General features: G+C 45.5%; 1 protein-coding gene across 3 annotated transcripts in view; it reads right to left on the bottom strand.

The window, feature by feature from the left end:
* Window positions 1-4,400: 4,400 nt before the first annotated feature.
* Window positions 4,401-24,964, bottom strand: part of FZR1 (fizzy and cell division cycle 20 related 1) — a 366,770-nt gene continuing 346,206 nt past the window's right edge. For all 3 annotated transcript variants that reach the window (XM_063915431.1, XM_063915413.1, XM_063915422.1), the window contains one exon: window positions 4,401-5,558. In XM_063915431.1, coding sequence (XP_063771501.1) covers window positions 5,517-5,558 — 42 coding nt within the window. In that variant the 3' untranslated portion in view covers window positions 4,401-5,516. The remainder of the gene's footprint in view (window positions 5,559-24,964) is intronic.

Genomic DNA, 24,964 nt, shown 5'->3' on the forward strand with positions numbered 1-24,964 from the left:
AAGTTCAAAATTGGTCTGACCGAACCATCCGGTATCAGTACCACGAAAAGGTTTGAATAATGGGGGTAATTACCGATTCTTCAAATCAGGCTTGCCAGCTTTGCTGACAGACAGGGGTATCCTACAGGAAGCCATCCTAAAATTGGAAATGTCACAGGTCATTGTCCTAGTTCCACCCTCAAATCTAACTCTCTCTAAACATGTTACATCTTCCCCACCTGCAGTGCACATGGTTTTGTCCAATTGCTAACAAATTTGCTGCTGCGAACAACTCTGAATTACCCCCAATAACCATTGTTTTGCATATGAGGTGGAACTGGGAAAATGACCTGTGACATTTCCAATTTTAGGATGGCTTCCTGTAGGATAGCCCTGTCTGTCAGCAAAGCTGGCAAGCCTGATTTGAAGAATCGGTGAGGCGGGGGCTCTTGGAACTCCAACTTGTACCCCTGGGACACAATATCCTGTACCCAGAGATCCAGGCCGGACGACACCCAGACGTGTCTGAAACGTCTGAGCCTCGCACCCACCAGCCCGTCCTCCAGGCTTTGTGGTCCACCGTCATGCTGAGGATTTTGAGGAACCAGAAGCAGGTTTCTGGTCCTGGGAACCTGCGGGTGCAGGCTTTTTGGATTTTGCACACCCACCTCTAAAGAAAGTGGTAGGAGGCTTGAACTTTTTCGCCTTAGCAGTCCGAAAGGACTGTGACACAGCTGAAGAAAATGGTTTCTTCATAGAAGGTGTAGCAGAGGGAAGGAAAGGTGACTTACCCGTGGTTGCCGTGGAAATCCACGCATCCGCTTCCCCAAATAGAGCCTGACCTGTGTAGGGTAGGTTCTCCACACTTCTCCTGGATTCCGCGTCTGCAGACCATTGGTGTAGACAGTCGCCTGCGCGCTGAGACTGACAGGGAAGATATCCGTGCAGTCAGCGTACCCAGGTCCTTCATGGATTCCACCATGAACCCCGCAGAATGCTGTATGTTACGTAAAAACAATTCAATGTCACTTCTATCCATTGCATCCAAATCCTCTACTAATGTGCCTGACCACTTTACTATGGTTTTAGAAATCCATGCACAGGCAATAGTGGGCCTTAACGCCACACCTGAAGTAGTGTAAATGGATTTCAGCGTAGTGTCAATCTTACGATCAGCCAGTTCTTTTAACGCGGTAGATCCAGGGACAGGTAAAACCACCTTTTTAGGCAGTCTGGAGACAGATGCGTCCACAATGGGTGGGTTTTACCATTTTTTACGATCTTCCTCAGGGAAGGGATAAGCAACCAGGTCCCTTTTTGGGATCTGGAATTTTTTCTCCGGGTTTTCCCAGGAATTTTCAAATAAAGCGTTTAATTCTTTAGACGCAGGGAAGGTTAGCGAGGCTTTCTTATTGTCAGTGAAATAAGCCTCCTCAACCTGCTCAGGTGTTGTCTCATTAATTGGTTACCCAGGGGTGCTCGGGCGCTCTGAGTATGAGATGCTGTACCAAGCAGCGGCCTCAGAGGGATAAGAGAAGTCACTCCCGCAAAGGATAAACAAAAAACAAGATGGAGGCTGCGCTGAATTTGTTCAATATAACACAATGATGATGTATCTAATAATTACACAATTTATTAATATAAAATATACTGAATTTTTAAAAATAAATACACCATAGGAATGCATGCATCAATAATAAAAGTTTAAAAAGCACAACTAGTGCAATGAATGAATATAGGGTTACCCAAACAGCCAGGAATGTGGAGAAGATTTGAAAATGGGAAGTCCGTTCCAAGATTGTTCCCCCAAGAAGATGGCACAGTCCAGTATAAGCAAATTTTTGGGAGATAAGCAGTGTCCAATGTGTTGGCTAATTACCGCCAGAGGATGGTGTGCTCCAAAGTTTTGAATGATCAGCTCCTCATGCAATACGGTAGGTATAGTTCATTGGTTCAACTTGCTAATGTAAAGTCCTCCAAGTGCAAAGTGGATAATCTAGTTTGGATGGGGGATGGTCTTGTCTTCCAGCAATACGTTCCTGGCGTGGGTCCCTGTACACCTCGACTTCTTCTCCACATTCCTGGCTGTTTGGAAAACCCTATATTCATTCATTGCACTGGTTGTGCTTTTTAAAATTTTTATTATTGATGCATGCATTCCTATGGTGTATTTATTTTTAAAATTCAGTATATTAATTTTATATTAATAAATTGTGTAATTATTAGATACATCATCATTGCGTTATATTGAACAAATTCAGTGCAGCCTCCATCTTGTTTTTTGGTTGTCTCATTAATTTTTAACACATCTCTAATGGTCTCAATCATGAGCTGCACCCCCTTTGCAAGGGATGCCGCCTGCCACAGCACATCCCCATCACTGTCTGCAGTATCAGAATCAGTATCCGTGTCATCTTGCATAATTTGGGCAAGTGCACGTTTCTGCGGGAACATGCTAGGGGATTTTGCAGGAATAGGGACAGAGCCTGATCAAACTGCCATAGACTTCTTCAACACCTGAGTTTCGGTCTCGGTATTAGCTACCCTAGTAGAGATCATTCCTTTGATAGAAGATAACCACTCAGGCTCAACAATAGGGATCTGAGACAAAGCATTACAATCCTGTGTACATGGAATGAACCCTCATGAGAGGAAACATCTTCTGCAGCATATGACACAGAGACCCTAGACATGGCTATGTGAGATATTAAACACCCACACAGGGAAATGTCAGATACAGTTTCCCCCCCAAGTATGCCACAGAGATTGAAGCCAACCCACACACCGCGCTTTTTGAGGTAGAACTAATAAAACTACCAGCGCTGTCTGTGTAACCTTAATAGACTACACAGACTTTACACAGCCACCCCTCCGCTACAACCCCCTGGTACCGCACAGGATAGCTGGAGTTGCTTGGAGGGACAGCTCTCCCTGTCAGAATCTGTTGTACAGGAACTGCAGGCAGGAAAAGGGCGCTGAAAGCTGCTGGGTCCGCTCTGAGGAGAATCTCGGCCCCCGAACATGGCGCTGCTTCCCGCTCTTCATTATATTATACTGGCCTGGGGATTTCTGCTGCCAGCGATCCGAGGACCCCGACAGGCTTGTTGACCAGTGTAGGGTATAGACGCTGGCTCAGGGCACCGCTCACAGCGCCGCACTATGTACTGCTGAGCCAACTGCGCTTCTACCCTGTTGCCGCCATCTTCACACCGGCTCCCCACTTGCCAGGGGGGCCGGTGACTCACTCGCCATCAAAGTCTTCTGGCTCTGTAAGCGGGTGGCGGTATGCTGCGGGAGTGAGCGGTCGCCTGGAGCGGCTAACGATCAGCACCCTCAGGAGCTTCTCCCCCCCCCCCCCCCTTAGTCCCATGAAGCTGCCAGCAGCCTCCCTGTAAAATAATAAACTCTAAAAAAACTTTTACTAGAGAAACTCTGGAGAGCTCCCCTAGCTGTGTCCAGCTCTTCCGGGCACATTTTCTAAACTGAGTCTGGTAGGAGGGGCATAGAGGGAGGAGCCAGCCCACACTCTCAAACTCTTAAAGTGCCAGTGGCTCCTAGTGGACATGTCTATACCCCATGGTACTAATGTGGACCCCAGCATCCTCTAGGACGTAAGAGAAATAAGACTTATGGTTTGAACCATATGGACTTGTTTCCCCCATAAATCTATTTCACCTGTTAAAATATGAAGACTTGTGCACTGTTGAAATACGTAAGTGCCGTATGATGTACTCTGTGCCTATATAGAGTATTATGGCACTTTTAGAACAGAAAGGAAGCAAGGTTTGTCCAAGTGTGTGTGTGTGTGTGTGTGTGTGTGTGTGTGTGTGTGTGTGTAAGTGCCTTTGCAAGTACAGGTTAATTTGCTTACATTATCTCTTCGATTCTCAATGCTAAAGCATGCTCACCACCCATTAAGAACATATGTTGAATGTTAGAAATTAACGAGTCAATTCAATTAGGGGCAAGTTGCTGTAAAAAGACTAGCAATGGAACTTGACCCCTTCGCAGCCCGATCATGTAAAGTTTGTATGCAGCCAATGGGTCATATAGCCACACTTAGTCGTGCCTAAATGAATTGAGCTTTGACATGTGTAAAACCCACAAGTCTCTGTGGTCTAAACTGGAAGTGATAAACAAATTGAAAAATGTTGGTTGTTTAATTTAAAGGGCCACTAAACCTACACACCTTCATCCAGTAGTAAAACAAATATGACACACGCACAAATATGTAGTAAATGGTCTTCTTGATATTCGTTAAATATCAAGTCATATGCAACTTGATGTAGCATAGTGCAAGAATTACAGGTATTAAGTAATTCAAGGATTACGGACTCAATAAGACTTGTGTACATACAAACAGCGCTACAAATCAGTCTTACATAAAATATGTCAGTCACAAAAATAAATAGGCTCAGTCATTTTTCAACATCAAAATGGTTTTTTTTTTTTCTTTAAAAACAAAGAAGTGATGACATGCCCCACCTCTGGGGAGAATACAGAGGATTCCAGCTTCAACATTGAGCAAAACATCCCCACACAACCTGAACTAACCAATTTACAGGTTAAGGTTGAAATCCCTAGTGAGGGCATTCTAGTAATCAAAGATTAAGTGCTTTCCTTGAGCAAATAGACTTTTTTTTCCTTCCCCTAAATTCCTCAGTCGTGCAAAAAAATGCAACAAAAATGGAAGGGAATGACCAGGCTATACTGCTGATCGATCTTGAAAATGAGATTAAATTAACATTAAAAATACATAACATCACTCATAAAAAGTAACTGCACAGCATTAAACAAACATTTTGCAACAATGAGAAGACCAATCTTTCATTCACACATTTGTAAAATATAAATCCATATTACCCCTCCCTCCCCTCAACTCTCAGATTAAGCACATACATATTCACAAATAAAAAGTCAGGTGAAAAGTTGCAAGTTTAGCTGTAGATAAGTGTGTGTGGTGTGTGTGCGCGCGCGCGTGTGTATATATATATATATATATATATATATATATATATACACACACATACACACATAATTTGTGTTCATTACATAACAGTATGTGAACTGCTCTGCATGCAAACAGGACTACTTGATATGTGGATTATCTGTACTTCTATGAAACAGAGCATGGTCCCGAAAAGTCTAAAATAGGGATTGGGGTCTCTCTGTTTCTCTCTCTGGCTACTAGAGAATACTGCATCTCATTGCTCAAGGGGTTAATCCCAAAATTATAAGATATACATAGTTATTTATATACATACACTTACATACATATCTATAGAACATGGTTAGTAGGGTTGTTTATACCCACTTGCCAGTATACAGACAATTTGTGGTTCCATCTTACTCCCCTAACATTGATGGAAAATAATATACAGATAGAACACTGCTGTTTAATGCCTCCCATCCCTATACAGTCTTTTAAAGAATCACGGCACTGTGTCCAGAGCATTCGCAGTCTCTCTGCTGGGTAAAAAAAAGAGCAGTCATTTAATTCACGCCCAGTGAAGAACAATGGAGATTTATTTTTGTTTTTATCGTATTCTGGTGAAGAGGTTGAGGACGGAGACAGACTCCTAGGAGAGAACAGAAAAATATCATTTAACTTAACGGTCACTGACATTCATATTGGTCATAAAACCAGGTCTCGGTCTATAAATACGGTGAGCAACTTCAATATATCAGTACCCCTTTTATTAAATGGTTTCCTAAAGAAAATATATAGATATCTTGGCACATTAATATTTTAAATATATATATATATATATATATACTAACACCATGTCTCTCAAGCTACTGAATTATTAAGTTATTCTACAGGAAGTGTGTATTTTAAAGAACTTTTCACTTTTTAAAAAGCCACTCGTAGAGGTAAGAGCATCCTAAAGACAACAAATAATATTACTATGTCATTCATATCAAGGCATTGCTACCTTTCTAAGATAAAATGTATAATAGACTCACATTCTAAAAAAAACAACCACAACCAATCCCCCCCCCCCCCCAAAAAAAAAAAAAACAATGGGTAAAATCAGCCACCTCCAAATAAGCTAGCAGTTGTTGGTTTTTTTTTTTCTATAAAACAGGTTTCCAAATGGTAGGCCAAAGAGACTATCCAAATCTCATCTTTTTTTCTTAACAGACCACCTCCTCTGTGCTCTGCCAGCCCCCTCGCTCGCCCACTTTCTCACTGCTCCTCCCCTCTGAAACAGACCTCCTCCTGTGTGTACTGCAGCGACAATTCTCAAGTGTCTCTGCGTTTTCCCTGACAGCTGCAAACTTCTTAGCCATAATGTAAGCAAGACAAGCCAAGAGTGATGGGGCTGTCCAGCATATGGCCTCACAGTGCAGCAGAAGGTTGTATATGATATGACAGTGCAACATGGGTTTGGTAACTGATGCACAGGCTAAAAATACATGTGCTCACTAGCAATATAAGCTGCTGTCCAGGAAGAACATGTTTTCCCAATACCTCCTCTTCTGCAATTCCATTCTTAAAACATGTATTTAAACTAAATTCGCAGATGCCTGCAATTTTTCTAATGAGAAACAGAATTCTATTAAATACATTAACTTTAACTAAGTTGTGGTATTTATTGACCTTTCTTTGGTTTAAAAAACATTGCTCCGCTATGATCCCCACTAGGCTGTGACATGCAAGACCAAAAGCCAGCTGGGCTACATGGTGAAAAGAGTTGGAACCCCCGGTCTATAAAATGAAGAGTCAGCATCTGCAGCATTGTGTCATACTTGACAACTCCCTCTGCAAACGGTCACTAGAGAGAGGTCAAGTGGGCATGGAGGAAGCGTGACACTGCAAAAAGCATCTTTCCTCCTCTTTTCTGAGCGTTACTACTTTTTGACTGTTACCAATCCGGTGTCGGGATCTTCAGTGTTGGATTGCCGCTGTTGGTATTACATACCGAAATCGTTTATTACAATGGTAGGAAACTTGTAACTATGGAGAGGTTACTGCCAAGGTTTATATTCACTCGTTGTGCAATGTCTGCAGTACACTGGGTAGAGAATATTTGTATCTATTGTACTTCTGAAAAAAAGGAACAAGTTGCTCTGGTTTCAGGGAGGGACTATCTTTCAGGGTATGACTCCCTGAACTAGTACTTCTTGTTATTACATAGCATTTCTATGTATTTTTATGCTCTTTAAAAAAACAAAACAAAAAAATAAGAATTTACTCACCGGTAATTCTATTTCTCGTAGTCCGTAGTGGATGCTGGGAACTCCGTAAGGACCATGGGGAATAGCGGGCTCCGAAGGAGGCTGGGCACTCTAGAAAGATTTATGACTACCTGGTGTGCACTGGCTCCTCCCACTATGACCCTCCTCCAAGCCTCAGTTAGGACACCGTGCCCGGACGAGCAGACATAATAAGGAAGGATTTAGAATCCCGGGTAAGACTCTTACCAGCCACACCAATCACACCGTACAACTCGTGATACTATATCCAGTTTGACAGTATGAAAACAACTGAGCCTCTCAACAGATGGCTCAACAATAACCCTTTAGTTAACAATAACTATTTACAAGTATTGCAGACAATCCGCACTTGGGATGGGCGCCCAGCATCCACTACGGACTACGAGAAATAGAATTACCGGTGAGTAAATTCTTATTTTCTCTAACGTCCTAGTGGATGCTGGGAACTCCGTAAGGACCATGGGGATTATACCAAAGCTCCCAAACGGGCGGGAGAGTGCGGATGACTCTGTAGCACCGAATGAGAGAACTCCAGGTCCTCCTCAGCCAGGGTATCAAATTTGTAGAATTTTGCAAATGTGTTTGCCCCTGACCAAGTAGCTGCTCGGCAAAGTTGTAAAGCCGAGACCCCTTGGGCAGCCGCCCAAGATGAGCCCACCTTCCTTGTGGAATGGTGTCAAAGTCAGAAAAATATCTCTACACACACTGCCATATTTGCACCTCATACTGGTCCGCGCTGCGCATGCGTACGCTCTCCCGTACGTGCACATACTCACAGTCGCGGGCACCCGCAGGCGCACGGTATGCGTATTTACGGTAGAGTTTATGTAATCGTAGCGTGCGACTCATTCGTTACATATTTTCACGAATAATGTATTTTGTAGATCATGGTCCCTTTGATAGATTCTGAAAGTTTAGTTAACATAGCATGTTCCTGAACAGAGAGATCCCTCTTTGTATTGTACGAAGGGTCTAACAGGGGTCATACAGTGGTGTTTGGTACCCATCGGAAGAGTATTTAAATAGCAATATTCCGGTGTTGGTTTGGAGCGGATTAATCGCTCGTGCGAATAGTTATGGACATAAGAAGTTTATGTCCATTTACTATTATTTGTTCCTATTTAGTCATGCGGCGGGAAACCCAGTATCCCACCCACCTGAACAGTTGGAAATCGTCACAGCCCACCTGTATGAATCAACCTATGACCTTTTGTTATAATGCGAAGCCGAATTCCTGTGTCCAATGAACAATAAGAATATAGGGACCATTGTACTGTATTGTGTGCAGTGTATATAAGGTCAGCCAGCCTGAATAGGGATCAGACTCTCTCCACAAAGGGTTATCATATTGACAAACTTGGGGTCTGGTACCAGGCTGCGCTGCGATCATTCCCAGTGTGTGTATGTAAGTAATTCTCTGTAATCATTGCTCTTTGTTTGTATTTGCCACATTCTCTCTCTCTTTCGGTTTAGTTTAAGATTGTAACATTAGTGTATATTTCTGTCTAGATATTCTGTTAGATTTATATGTTAGTTTGTAGTGTATGACTTGTGAACTGTTTCCCCTTATTGAAATAACTTAAGACTTGTTAGTAAAAGGCTTTGGACCCTTAACGGTAGCGTGTGTTCATTATATTGCAAGGGGTAATAGGAGCGTCTCTTTCGCTCAAACAGCTTTAATATTAACAAGGTTAAACAGCGTTCTATCGCTACAGTGTTTTAATACAAGGTTTACAGCGTAAGAATATCTTTCCTGTGTGTCACATACAAGTTTTACTGATTGTTATCCAGTGAGCGTCTGCGCCGCTCGTGATCTCCTCGTGGTCCCGAGCGTCCGCTACGCTAATAGCGTAGCATTACGGTAGTCGCTCACCTATTGTGTGCCCGATACCAACAGCGTATTCTCGCGAGCGTTTGTGTCGCTCGAGCGGCTCGCTCCCGATACAGCGTCCGCTACGCTAAGAGCGTACCCTTACGGTACTACATACTCCAATAGCGTAACAAGTCTCTTAACCTCTTAGAGTGTTTAATAAGGTAATTAAATCGACATTCTCAATTGGGGCCTCGTCCTCCCTCCACACATCCATCCGCACTAGCTAAAACAGACTTTATCTGTCAGCAAAGGGCGGGAACGCAGTATCCTTTCGTATCCGTATTGGTGGTGAGGGATACAGTAGTGCTGACTAGATAAGCGTCTGTTTCGCTATGCTGTAGGAGTGCTGGGGTGGAATCCGGAACCGGAGGTAAGAACAATACGCTAGTATCTTTTAAAACTGTTTATTTCTGCTTTTGCATACGCACACACGCATGCACGCATGCATCTACATTGTTGTAACTCACTTTCTTGGTGCCATTAGAATTGATTATTAGACACGTGCTGAGGAATCTGGTGCTATTTAGTTAAGATTACAAAGGAAAATTGTTAAGGGTATAAGTGTAAAGAACACACACACAGCATAGCAAATACTGTGTGGTGTACGGTAAGCGATTTCTGTTGAGTATTGTTTACATTGATAGAAGCGTGTTGATTGTGTCGCTGTGGGCGTATCTGCACTCTGTGCATAAGTGTCTCGGACAACGTGCAAAAGCACGTACGTGACGCAAAGGCATACGCACGTGGCGTGTTTTACGCAACGGAACGTACGCATACGCCCATTGAGACTCAAATCACACAATAACCTTGTTTAGGGTGGGCGGTATAGTATAGCCACCTGGTAAATAGCACACAGTTGTTCAGTTCAGTTTACTAAAAGTATTAGTGAAAAGAAAACCTTTTTCTACTGCAAACCCAGGGATTGGACTCCTACCTGTATGAAAGGAATTTCTGTACAGAAAGATTAAAAGTGTATTTGATTGGAAAGGAGTGAGTGTGGAACTTAAGGTATTGTTTTTTGTGAACCCACAAATCGGGATCCCGTCGGAGACCACATCAGGTGAGTGGACACTTGGTGGCGTGGGACTGGCTTGCCCGCGTTAACATTATATAAGGTAAAGGAGCAAGTAGTTTCCGCAGACAAAAGGACTGCGAGGTATTAAAGCGCAGCCCCGGGGAGGGTTTTGCGTAGTACCCATATAGTCAAGGTAAAGCTCCGGCTGAAGGTTTCGCAGCCTAAACAACCGATTCCATTGGTCGTAAAGCGTATAAATATTTAGTTATTTATGCGCTGTGCGACTGGACCGCACGTAATTGTGTGCATTAGTTTGTTACCTTGGTACCCATCAACAATTTATTGTGGGATCATAAACGCTATTTGTACATTCTAACGTGATTTGTGTAGGTTTTTGTTATTTTAAGGGAGTTTCGCTGTTCACTAAGCAAATCTCTAACGACCAATACTTGCTGGGGAGGGATCGCGCCCCAGTAAATAGAGGTTACAAAAGATCCCACGGATTGGATAGGCCAATTGGGGCGCAGAGTGAGTGAAAGCACTGGTTAAACTTTCACCGTCACCTTACCGCGGGCAATTTGGTCTGTTTGTCAGAATTAGCTAAGACAGCAATATCTACAAACGATGGGGGCCAGTTGCTCAAAGAAGGGACGTCCAACAAGGGTTCACGTTGGTAGTTGCTGGCCCAAAGGGTCCGCCAGGTATCAGGTATTATGCAACGAATGGGAACGTATGACAGAGGATGATGGGGAACAGTCTCCCCGGGTAGGCAGTCTGAACCCTGAGGTATTGCAGAACCCACGAAAAAGGATAGGTCTAATAAAATCTGCTAAGCAGAGGATTAGACAAAATGATTGTTTACAGTTATGGCAACGGGAAAGTGAAATACAAGGAGAGCTAGCTCATACAGCTGACTCTCACCTTGGTGAGAGGAATGTGGCAATGAAAGAGAAGGTGGTTGCAGAGAATGACACACTGGTGTACGATAAAAATGCACTTAGTAACTGTGTTAAGAATGAAAGTGTAAAATGTAATAATGTTTATGAAAATGAAAGTGTTAAATGTACAAATGTTAACCTGTGCAAGTCGCACCCCATGTTAAACTTCCCTCAGGATTATCAGCAAGAAAGTGAGCCCAGAACGATGTCGGCACCTCTTCCAGCAGCCATCACACAAGACATCCAGGTGGACGCGACCAAATCGGTAAAGGCAATAATCAAACCCCCTAACGGAGGGTCAGGTGAGGTCGTGTCCACAGGTACGTACAATGTTATATATCATGCACAAACAAATGTACCTCATATTGAAGAACCAACACAAGATGATATGATTGAATTTAGTCCTGTCAGGGTGATCACAGTCCCCAATGGGAAGACTGACGATCAGGGAATCACTCCCGTCAAGGACCGTGCAATGCGCCATCCATGGTCCCGGACAGAATTGAGATTAATCATGTCTGAATTCCCTGATCCCAGGGAAGATCTAGTTTCATGTCAGAGATTTATTAAAGAACTAGGAAACTCCACAGAACCCCCCAACAAAGATTGGCGGACAGTGCTGAGGGCATGTTTGCCCTCCAGTGTTGACCCTGCGAAATTTATTGCTGATTGTAAATTAGACACGGAAGTACCTTATACGGAGGAAAACAATCAGGAATGTATTAAGCAGATCAACCGACAGTTAGAAGTATATTTCCCAGCCATTGTCGAGTGGAACAAAATCTTCTCCATAAGACAAAACGAAGGGGAAAGTACTTCTAATTATTTCCATCGGGCATTGCAGGACATGACTAGGTATACGGGTATAGAAAACATCGAAACAAGTGCACCACACAGAGAAGTAGCAGTATCTGTGCTAATGCTTGGTTTAAAGGAAGTGTTGAGAGCAAGGATACAGACCACCAATCCATACTGGAGAGATAAATCAGTAACTGCATTAAGGGACTCTGCTGTTGGGCATGAGCAAAACAGCATCAAACACGGGGAAGCAAAGAAGCCTCAGATCCCTGTGGGTAAGTCCAAGGTGAAAAGGTGTTATAATTGCCAGAAGGAAGGTCATTTTGCAAGAGATTGTAGACCAAGAAGTAGACCAAATTCATGTAAACCCCCTAGACAAAGATATGAGCAGGGAAATAACACCCCAAATTATAATCAGGGATCACATAGGCCGCACCTGTAACATGCAGTCAGGAAAGGTGATCATTAGGACTGATGGTAAGCCTGAGGTAACAGTTAATAAAATTGGGAGGTCATTCCCTGAAGACACAGGAATGACCGGGTGAAACGTTGTAAATGTATCTGTGAAATGTTTTCTTTTTCTCTCTCCCCACCTCTGACGATTATTGGTAGGATTCAAACATTGCATATATACTTGGTCTTTGCAGAAGTCTACCAAACCCCAGCATGACCTATCCGCACCAATGTATTCTGGCCAGATACAGACAATGGAATATGGAAGTGCTGGGGGGAGGGACTGCGCAAGGAAACCATTAGACATGTAGATATGACAGCCTGATGATCTGACAATGTTTTAAAATGTTTGAAAAATGTTTTTTTTTCTCTTTTCCTATTGATGGTTATTGTTGATTCAAGTAATATACACATGCACATAAATTGTTCTCTCTCTCGTTTGTTTTTTTTTGATGTTTTCTCTCTTCTTTCACATGTTTTCATGATTTAAAGATGGTATGTCACACATCAGTTAGACACATGGTAATGCAAGATTTTTGCTCCTTACAGAGAGATCGCTGATTTGGAAAGAATATTGCATCATCGGAATGTTCGTTTGGAAGACTGAAAGACAGCACCTTTTTGAGATGACAGCAGAACAAGAAGAACAACAAGACCAGAGAACTTAATTATCGTAACAAGTTTCTCTCCCCCTCAAACTGTTTTTTTTGTACCCCCATTACAAATTTCTTCTTTTCTCCTCCTGTAAGATGGACTTGCCCCAAGAGACTGTGATATGGATTTTCCTGTTGACCATGATGTTGACCAGAGCAGTCTGTTTCGGTGAGAGTATCAGTGAGGTCGAGATCCAGAAAGGTCCTGATGATAAAGATGGAGGTGTAAATTTCCAATAACAACCCAATCACCAAGCAAAGGCGAGTACCGGAAACGATCTAACAGCCATGTTATCTGTAAACATTTTCCTTTAAGGATTGTTAGCTGAAGAAAACTGTATCTGTAGGCTCTGTAACAACGTAGTTGAGGATGGGTGCATTAAGAAATGCCAATCCAGTTTTAATATCCATACGGACCGGCATCCATTGAGTGACTAACACTCTTTAGTGGGTAGTGTGCTTAATAAAACAGATTGTTGGGTATGCTCTCAAGTACCTCAAGGTCACAGAAAATCAGGGCTAGTACCATTTCCTTTAACGTTAGGGGAGGTACTTGAGTTAAGTGGTGGGAGACCGGTGGACAAGAGGTTTAATATCTCCAGCCCTCCTAGTTTGAAGCTCCACCAATATCATGTGGATAGACCCCTATTATGTTTTAACATCTCCAATCCCCGAAAGCCGGGAAATTGGGAAGTGTCATGGAGTAATCAAACCATGACCTTTTCACACCGAGCAGATAGAATGCCTACAGATACAGAGCTTGTACGCCACATAGCCAGTAGAGGAAAATCTTTCCGGTATAGGTATACCTTAGGAAATAGGATTACTAAAGTTGGAGAGGTATCACCAGGATACTGTGCACATATCGTACAACCTGATACGTGTACTAAGCAGATGGAAGAATTAGGGTTAGGAGATTTCACATGGAAGGTGTGTAATATGGTTATGTCCTACTCCGTCCCATATGTTCTCCCCGATGATGCATATTTCATATGCGGGAGAAAGGCGTACAAGTGGCTTGCCCCAAACTCTGAAGGATTGTGTTATATTGGAAAAGTACTGCCTGAAGTAATGACTGTATCACATGACAAAATGAAAGACATACACCGTGGTGCCCAAGCTCCTTATACTCACACCCATTACGAGCACGTTGTTAAAAGGCACCTGATAGAGAAGACAGAGCATCCGGCCTCTGATCTGATAAGTGAATCCACCGGGATTCAATTCTTAATCGCGTTAGATTTCACCCGCACTGCTAGAGGAGTGCTGAATTATAAATACATTTCTGCGCTCGCCAATTTGTTAGATAATATCACTGAAATGTATGATGACACATTTAGGTATACTGGAAGGGAACTTCAAGCTTACAAAACAGAACTAGTCCAGCATAGAATGGTTCTTAATTACCTCACAGCAGTAACAGGCGGATATTGTGTCACACTGGCAACACAATACGGCGTGAAATGTTGCACATATATTACGAATAGCACCGAGGATCCGGTCGAGGTCATAGACCAAAAGATGGACGATATTCTCCAATTGAAGTGGGAATTTCGCCGAAAACACAATCTCACTCTTGCTGCTGTAGGTAATGAGCTGACTGGTTGGGTGTCATGGTTGAACCCGCGAAATTGGTTCTCTGGTTTAGGAGACTGGGCTCAAGGAGTCATAATGGATGTTGGGAAGTTTCTCCTATGTATCTTAGGTGTCGTTATATCGATTGGATTGATATTTAGATGCGGGCAGGCTTTAATGAGGTGCAAACAAAGTACCAGAGTGATGAGTTTGAGGAGTGAGGAAACTGTAATTAACCTGGATTTGATTTACGACCCAACGATAGAAACAATGAAGAAGTGATGAAAATGCGATTATACGGTCCGTTTCTTTCACCTGTTTTTCTGCTTTTCTCCAAGATAAAAAGACCCCCTTGGACGAGGAAGTTGACGAGACGCTATACAGACAACGGATTGACCAAAGAAGAAGTTTTGACCACTTGAGAAACGGACATTTGATGAACTTTGCCATGGATCCCCAGTTTCCCTAGAATTCTTAAACTTACGCTAGCCCAACATTTTTTTGTAAATCTGATGGCATTGACAAAGCTTATTGCTCACGCCTAATGAGCAAAACAGCGCAAAGAAGACGACTTTCAACTGATACCGAACAAAACTTCGACCGACAGATGTACATTAACCTGACATAGAATACCACTGCATTTTCCATAAGTGTTCTTTATCTTCATCTCTACAACCCTCAGGTAATGACACACATAGTCGATAGGGAATACAGGCACAGATATCAGCAACCACATACCTCCCCTATTCATGTATCATCAACTAAAATGTGCTTCCCCATTTTGTTACAACTGAAAGCCGAAATGAGCTCGGTAGAGTTTGACAGCCCATCCACAGATCCTTAATACGGGATGAGAAGGAATTCAAATGTATACTTCGCAATACCTCGAAGCTTGATTTACAACACGTACGGCACGATGATACATGACCCCCCAAACATGGACTCATACATACATGCTTCTGCTATCTCACTAGGTCATACCCTCCTCACACCTACTCCTCTCTCCTCCCTTACCCAACCATGGAAATGAATTAACCCCTGACATATATTTTTTCTCCTTTTGAAATGTTTTAGAAGGTGGCAGTTATTATTGACTGCCAAAGGGTGGACTGTCAAAGTCAGAAAAATATCTCTACACACACTGCCATATTTGCACCTCATACTGGTCCGCGCTGCGCATGCGTACGCTCTCCCGTACGTGCACATACTCACAGTCGCGGGCACCCGCAGGCGCACGGTATGCGTATTTACGGTAGAGTTTATGTAATCGTAGCGTGCGACTCATTCGTTACATATTTTCACGAATAATGTATTTTGTAGATCATGGTCCCTTTGATAGATTCTGAAAGTTTAGTTAACATAGCATGTTCCTGAACAGAGAGATCCCTCTTTGTATTGTACGAAGGGTCTAACAGGGGTCATACAGTGGTGTTTGGTACCCATCGGAAGAGTATTTAAATAGCAATATTCCGGTGTTGGTTTGGAGCGGATTAATCGCTCGTGCGAATAGTTATGGACATAAGAAGTTTATGTCCATTTACGGTTATTTGTTCCTATTTAGTCATGCGGCGGGAAACCCAGTATCCCACCCACCTGAACAGTTGGAAATCGTCACAGCCCACCTGTATGAATCAACCTATGACCTTTTGTTATAATGCGAAGCCGAATTCCTGTGTCCAATGAACAATAAGAATATAGGGACCATTGTACTGTATTGTGTGCAGTGTATATAAGGTCAGCCAGCCTGAATAGGGATCAGACTCTCTCCACAAAGGGTTATCATATTGACAAACTTGGGGTCTGGTACCAGGCTGCGCTGCGATCGTTCCCAGTGTGTGTATGTAAGTAATTCTCTGTAATCATTGCTCTTTGTTTGTATTTGCCACATTCTCTCTCTCTTTCGGTTTAGTTTAAGATTGTAACATTAGTGTATATTTCTGTCTAGATATTCTGTTAGATTTATATGTTAGTTTGTAGTGTATGACTTGTGAACTGTTTCCCCTTATTGAAATAACTTAAGACTTGTTAGTAAAAGGCTTTGGACCCTTAACGGTAGCGTGTGTTCATTATATTGCAAGGGGTAATAGGAGCGTCTCTTTCGCTCAAACAGCTTTAATATTAACAAGGTTAAACAGCGTTCTATCGCTACAGTGTTTTAATACAAGGTTTACAGCGTAAGAATATCTTTCCTGTGTGTCACATACAAGTTTTACTGATTGTTATCCAGTGAGCGTCTGCGCCGCTCGTGATCTCCTCGTGGTCCCGAGCGTCCGCTACGCTAATAGCGTAGCATTACGGTAGTCGCTCACCTATTGTGTGCCCGATACCAACAGCGTATTCTCGCGAGCGTTTGTGTCGCTCGAGCGGCTCGCTCCCGATACAGCGTCCGCTACGCTAAGAGCGTACCCTTACGGTACTACATACTCCAATAGCGTAACAAGTCTCTTAACCTCTTAAAGTGTTTAATAAGGTAATTAAATCGACATTCTCAATGGGCATTTACAGATTTTGGCTGTGGCATGCCTGCCACAGAATGTGCAAGCTGAATTGTACTACAAATCCAGCGAGCAATAGACTGCTCAGAAGCAGGAGCACCCAGCTTGTTGGGTGCATACAGGATAAACAGCGAGTCAGATTTTCTGACTCCAGCCGTCCTGGAAACATATATTTTCAGGGCCCTGACAACGTCTAGCAACTTGGAGTCCTCCAAATCCTTAGTAGCCGCAGGCACCATAATAGGCTGGTTCAGGTGAAACGCTGACACCACCTTAGGGAGAAACTGGGGACGAGTCCTCAATTCTGCCCTATCCATATGGAAAATCAGATAAGGGCTTTTACATGATAAAGCCGCCAATTCTGATACTCGCCTGGCTGAAGCCAAGGCCAATAACATGACCACTTTCCACGTGAGATATTTCAGATCCACGGTTTTTAGTGGCTCAAACCAATGTGATTTTAAGAAACTCAACATCAAGTTGAGATCCCAAGGTGCCACAGGAGGCACAAATGGGGGCTGAATATGCAGCACTCCTTTCACAAATGTCTGAACTTCAGGTAGTGAAGCTAGTTCTTTTTGAAAGAAAATCGACAGAGCCGAGATCTGTACTTTAATGGAGCCTAGTTTTAGGCCCATATTCACTCCTGCTTGCAGGAAATGCAGAAATCGACCTAGTTGAAATTCCTCTGTTGGGGCCTTTTTGGCCTCGCACCATGCAACATATTTCCGCCATATGCGGTGATAATGCTTTGCCGTAACATCTTTCCTGGCCTTAATAAGCGTAGGAATGACTTCTTCCGGAATACCCTTTTCCTTTAGGATCCGGTGTTCAACCGCCATGCCGTCAAACGCAGCCGCGGTAAGTCTTGGAACAGACAGGGCCCCTGTTGTAGCAGGTCCTGTCTGAGCGGTAGAGGCCACGGGTCCTCAGAGCATCTCTTGAAGTTCCGGGTACCACGCTCGTCTTGGCCAATCCGGAACCACGAGAATGGTGTTTACTCCTCGCTTTCTTATTATTCTCAATACCTTTGGTATGAGAGGCAGAGGAGGGAACACATAAACCGACTGGTACACCCACGGTGTCACTAGAGCGTCCACAGCTATCGCCTGAGGGTCCCTTGACCTGGCGCAATATCTTTTTAACTTTTTGTTGAGGCGGGACGCCATCATGTCCACCTGTGGTTTTTCCCAACGGTTTACCAGCATCTGGAAGACTTCTGGATGAAGTCCCCACTCTCCCGGGTGGAGGTCGTGGCTGCTGAGGAAGTCTGCTTCCCAGTTGTCCACTCCCGGAATGAACACTGCTGACAGTGCTAGTACATGATTCTCCGCCCATCGGAGAATTCTTGTGGCTTCCGCCATCGCCATCCTGCTTCTTGTGCCGCCCTGTCGATTTACATGGGCGACTGCCGTGATGTTGTCTGACTGGATCAGCACCGGCTGGTGTAGGAGCAGGGATTTTGCTTGACTTAGGGCATTGTAGATGGCCCTTAGTTCCAGAATATTTATGTGAAGGGAAGTCTCCTGACTCGACCATAGTCAATGGAAGTTTCTTCCCTGTGTGACTGCCCCCCAGCCTCGAAGGCTGGCATCCGTGGTCACCAGGACCCAGTCCTGTATGCCGAACCTGCGGCCCTCTAGAAGATGGGCACTCTGCAGCCACCACAGTAACGACACCCTGGTTCCTGGAAACAGGGTTATCAAGCGATGCATCTGAAGATGCGATCCGGACCACTGGTCCAACAGGTCCCACTGAAAGATTCTGGCATGGAACCTGCCGAAGGGAATTGCTTCGTAAGAAGCCACCATCTTTCCCAGGACCCGCGTGCAGCGATGCACTGATACCTGTTTTGGTTTCAGGAGGTCTCTGACTAGAGATGACAACTCCCTGGCTTTCTCCTCCGGGAGAAACACTTTTTTCTGGACTGTATCCAGAATCATACCCAGGAACAGTAGCCGTGTTGTCGGAACCAGCTGTGACTTTGGGATATTCAGAATCCAGCCGTGCTGGTGCAGTACCTCCTGAGATAGTGCTACTCCCACCAACAACTGTTCCTTGGACCTCGCTTTTATTAGGAGATCGTCCAAGTACGGGATAATTAAAACTCCCTTTTTTCGAAGGAGTATCATCATTTCCGCCATAACCTTGGTAAATACCCTCGGTGCCGTGGACAGTCCAAACGGCAGCGTCTGGAATTGGTAATGGCAATCCTGTACCACAAATCTGAGGTACTCCTGATGAGGATGGTAAATGGGGACATGCAAGTAAGCATCCTTGATGTCCAAGGATACCATGTAATCCCCCTCGTCCAGGCTCGCAATAACCGCCCTGAGCGATTCCATCTTGAACTTTAATTTTTTTATGTATGTGTTCAAGGATTTCAAATTTAAAATGGGTCTCACCGAACCGTCCGGTACCACAAATAGTGTGGAATAGTAACCCCGGCCTTGTTGAAGTAGGGGTACTTTGATTATCACCTGCTGAGAATACAGCTTGTGAATTGCCGCTAGCACCGCCTCCCTGTCTGAGGGAGCAATCGGCAAGGCAGATTTTAGGAACCGGTGGGGTGGAGACGCCTCGAATTCCAGTTTGTACCCCTGAGATACTATTTGAAGGATCCAGGGATCCACCTGTGAGCGAGCCCACTGATCGCTGAAATTCTTGAGGCGGCCCCCCACCGTACCTGGCTCCGCCTGGGAAGCCCCACCGTCATGCGGCGGACTTGGAAGAAGAAGCGGGGGAGGACTTTTGCTCCTGGGAACCTGCTGTTTGTTGCAGCCTTTTTCCCCTACCTCTGCCTCTGGACAGAAAGGACCCGCCTTTTCCACGCCTGTTTTTCTGGGTCCGAAAGGACTGAACCTGATAAAACGGCGCCTTCTTAGGCTGTGAGGGGACATGGGGTAAAATGGAAACTAGGTCCGAGAGACCATCCCCAAATAATTCCTCACCCTTATATGGTAACACTTCCATGTGCTTTTTTGAATCTGCATCTCCTCTCCACTGGCGAGTCCATAAGCCTCTCCTAGCAGAAATGGACAATGCACTTACTTTAGATGCCAGTCGGCAGATTTCCCTTTGTGCATCTCTCATATATAAGACTGAGTCTTTTATATGGTCTATGGTTAACAGGATCGTGTCTCTGTCTAATGTGTCAATATTTTCTGACAGTTTATATGACCACGCAGCGGCAGCACTGCACATCCAAGCTGACGCAATAGCTGGCCTAAGTATAATGCCTGTGTGTGTATACACAGACTTCAGGATCGCCTCCTGCTTTCTATCAGCAGGTTCCTTGAGGGCGGCCGTATCCGGAGACGGTAGTGCCACCTTTTTAGACAAACGTGTGAGCGCTTTATCCACTCTAGGGGGTGTTTCCCAACGTGACCTATCCTCTGGTGGGAAAGGGAACGCCATTAGTACCTTCTTAGGAATTACCAATTTTTTATCAGGGAAAGCCCACGCTTCTTCACACACTTCATTTAATTCATCTGATGGGGGAAAAACTACGGGTAGTTTTTTCTCTCCAAACATAATACCCTTTTTAGTGGTACCTGTACTTATATCAGAAATGTGTAACACCTCTTTCATTGCCTCAATCATGCAGTGAATGGCCTTAGTAGGCATTAGGTTAGACTCATCGTCGTCGACACTGGTGTCCGTATCAGTGTCAACATCTGGGTCTGCTTGTGGTAGCGGGCGTTTTAGAGCCCCTGACGACCCATGCGACGCCTGGGCAGGCACGAGCTGAGAAGTCGGCTGTCTCACATTAGGCATGTCGTCAATTTTCTTATATAAGGAGTCTATACGTGCACTCATTACTTTCCATAAGCCCATCCACTCAGGTGTCTGCCCCGCAGGGGGTGACATCCCTTCTAAAGGCATCTGCTCCGCCTCCACATCATTATCCTCATCAAACATGTCGACACAGCCGTACCGACACACCGCACACACACAAGGAATGCTCCGAATGAGGACAGGACCCACAAAAGCCCTTTGGGGGGACAGAGTGAGAGTATGCCAGCACACACCAGAGCGCTATATAATGCAGGGACTAACTGAGTTATGTCCCCTATAGCTGCTTTTTATATTATATATATATATATATATATATATTGCGCCTAAATTTAGTGCCCCCCCTCTCTGTTTTTACCCTGTTCTGAAGTGTAGACTGCAGGGGAGAGCCAGGGAGCTTCCTTCCAGCGGATCTGTGAAGGAGAAATGGCGCCAGTGTGTCTGAGGGAGATAGCTCCTACCCTTTTCCGCGGCCTATTCTCCCGCTTTTTCCTGGATTCTGGCAGGGGTATTTACCACATATATAGCCTCTGGGGCTATATATTGTGGTATTTTTGCCAGCCAAGGTGTTTTTATTGCTGCTCAGGGCGCCCCCCCCCAGCGCCCTGCACCCTCAGTGACCGGAGTGTGAAGTGTGCATGAGGAGCAATGGCGCACAGCTGCAGTGCTGTGCGCTACCTTGGTGAAGACTGATGTCTTCTGCCGCCGTTTTTCCGGACCTCTTCTTGCTTCTGGCTCTGTAAGGGGGACGGCGGCGCGGCTCCGGGACCGAACACCAAGGACTGGGCCTGCGGTCGATCCCTCTGGAGCTAATGGTGTCCAGTAGCCTAAGAAGCCCAATCCGGCTGCAAGCAGGCGAGTTCGCTTCTTCTCCCCCTTAGTCCCTCGCTGCAGTGAGCCTGTTGCCAGCAGGTCTCACTGAAAATAAAAAACCTAAATCTATACTTTCTTTCTAAGGGCTCAGGAGAGCCCCTAGTGTGCATCCAACCTCGGCCGGGCACGAAATCTAACGGAGGCTTGGAGGAGGGTCATAGTGGGAGGAGCCAGTGCACACCAGGTAGTCATAAATCTTTCTAGAGTGCCCAGCCTCCTTCGGAGCCCGCTATTCCCCATGGTCCTTACGGAGTTCCCAGCATCCACTAGGACGTTAGAGAAAATTGCATTTTAACACCTACCGGTAAATCCTTTTCTTGTAGTCCATAAGGGATATTGGGGGAAACTAGTACGATGGGGTATAGACGGGGTCCAAAGGAGCCAGCGCATTTTAAATTTCTTCAACTGGGTGTGCTAGCTCCTCCCCTCTATGCCCCCTCCCACAGGCAGTTATAGGTAAAAATGTGCCCGAAGGAGAAAGGACATATATGACAGAAAGAACACGATAATAGAAAAAGGTGGTGAGATTTACACACCAGCACACCACAAACATACAACAACCAGCAACGGCTGGTAACAACAGCTGAACAGGAAACTATAGAACAAGAACCTGCAGAAAAATCCACGCACTGAGGCGGGCGCATAATGGGGGTCATTTCGAGTTGATCGTATCTGTGCTAAATGTAGCACAGCTACGATCAGGCACTCAGACATGTGGGGGGACGCCCAGCACAGGGCTAGTCCGCCCCACGTCAGTGCCGCCCCCCCCCCCCCGCAGAAATGCAAAAGCATCGCAAAGTGGTGATGCTTTTGCATTTCAGGAGTTACTCCCGGCCAGCGCAGCTCCTGCGGCTGGCCGGGAGAACCTCCTCGCTGCCCTGGGTCGCAGCGGCTGCGTGTGACGTCACGCAGCCGCCACAGCCCGCCCCCCCAAACGGCGGCTTAATGCCGCCGTCCCGCCCCGCTACCGCCTCAGAGGTGATCGCTAGGCAACGACAGCTGGCATGCGCCGGCACACAGCGGCGCCGGCGCACGCGTAGTTCCAACCCGATCGCTGCGATAAACTGCAGCGAGCGATCGGGTCGGAATGACCCCCAATATCCCTTATTGACTTTGAGAAAAGGATTTACCGGTAGGTATTAAATCCTATTTTCTCTAGCATCCATAAGGGATATTGGGGGAAATTAGTACGGTGGGGACGTCCCAAAGCTTCCAGAATGGGCGGGAACATGCGGACACTGCTGCAGCACCGCCTGCTCAAACTGGGTATCCTCTTTGGCCAGGGTATCAAATTTGTAGAATTTAACAAACGTGTTCTTCCTTGACCAGGTAGCAGCTCGGCATAGTTGCAAGGCGTGACTCCACGGGCAGCCGCCCAGGAAGAGCCCACTGATCTTGTAGAATGGGCCTTCAGAGACTTAGGAACAGGTAAGGCTGCCGACACATAGGCCTGTTGGATAGTAAGCCGAATCCAACGAGCAATGGACTGCTTTGAAGCAGGGCAACCCTTTTTCTGAGCATCATAGAGCACGAACAAGGAATCCATTTTTCTCACCCGAACTGTGCGCTTAACATAAATCTTCAAGGCACGCATAGCATCCAATACCTCCGGAGGAGCAAAAGCGTCAGAACTGGACGGGACCACAATAGGTTGATTCAGCAGGAACTGCTGTCTAATCCGGAGCTCCGCTCTGTCCTCGTAAAAGACCAAGTACAAACTTTTACAAGATAAGGCCCCCAATTCTGTCGAGCAGAAGCCAGGGCCAGTAACATCACTGTCTTCCACGTGAGGTACTTGTCTTCTACCGTCATCACAGGTTCAGACCAGGAGGACTGTAGAAATGCCAACCCTACATCCAAATCCCAGGGTGCCGTAGGCGCCACAAAAGGTGGTTGTATGTGGAGTACCCCTTGCAAGAAAGTCTGAACTTCTGGCAATACTGCCAATTTCTTCTGGAAGAAAATGGAGAGGGCTGAAATCTGAACCTTAATCGAACCCAGACGTAAGCTCTTATCCACACCAGCCTGCAGGAAAAGTCTCAAGTGAAAAAACGCAGGTGGATATGTGCGTTCCTCACACCAAGAGACATATCTCCTGCAGAAATGATGCTAGTGTTTTGACCTCACAGGTTTTCTGGCCTGAACCATGGTAGCAATAACCTTTTTGGAAAGGCCCTTGTGAGCTAGGATGTTCCGCTCAACCTCCATGCCATCAAACGAAGTTGCCGTAAGTCCGGGTAGATGAACGGTCCTTGTTGAAAAGGATCTCTTCTTAGTGGTAGAGGCCAAGGGTTTTCGACGGACATGTCCAGAAGATCCGCGTACCATGCCCTCTGAGGCAATTAGAATTGCCTGGACACCATGATGCCCGATTCGCTTTAGCACCCTTGGGAGCAATGGAATCGGAGGAAACAGGTAGACCAGCCGGTAAGGCCAAGGCGACGCCAGTGCGTCCACTGCCCTCGCCTGAGGGTTCCTGGTCCATGAGCAGTACCAGGGAAATTTCTTGTTGAACCGAGAAGCCATCATGTCTATTTGTGGGCAACCCCACCAGTCAATGATCTGTTGGAACACTAGATGGTGGAGCCCCCACTCCCACGGGTGGAGATCGTGACGAGTCAGAAGTCCGCCTCCCAGTTGTCCACACCCAGAATGAAGATTACGAACATTGCTCTTGCATTTCTTTCCGCCCAGAGGAGTATTTGTGATACCTCTCGCATGCAGGCTCTGCTTTTTGTCCCTCCTTGACGATTGACATACGCCACCACTGTGGCATTGTCCGACTGTACCTGGATCTCATGATCCCTGAGCAGAGAAGCCTGAAGCAGAGCACTGTAGATCGCACGAAGTTACAGAATATTGATCGAAAAGAGGGCCTCGTGGGCTGACAACATGCCCTGGAACTGCGCCCCTTGGGTGACAGCTCCCCATCCCCGTAGACTTGCATCCGTCGTGAGGAGGGTCCAATCCTGAATCCCAAAACTCCGGCCCGCCAGGAGATTGGAGGACTGCAGCCACCACAGGAGGGAAATCCTGGCCTGAGGTGAAAGCTGAATCATCCGGTGCATCTGGAGATGCGATCCGGACCACTTGCTCAGGAGATCCAATTGAAATGTTCTGGCATGGAACCTCCCATACTGGATCGCCTCGTATGAGGCAACCATTTTTCCCAGCAATCTTATGCAAAGATGTATGGACACTCGAGTAGGCCGGAGCACCACGCGGACCATCTGCTGAAGCGTTTTTGCCTTGTCCTCTGGTAGAAACACCTTCTGGGCCACAGTATTCAGCCACAT

This window comes from Pseudophryne corroboree, chromosome 1 (assembly GCF_028390025.1).
Source record: "Pseudophryne corroboree isolate aPseCor3 chromosome 1, aPseCor3.hap2, whole genome shotgun sequence".
Classification (NCBI taxonomy): Eukaryota; Metazoa; Chordata; class Amphibia; order Anura; family Myobatrachidae; genus Pseudophryne; species Pseudophryne corroboree.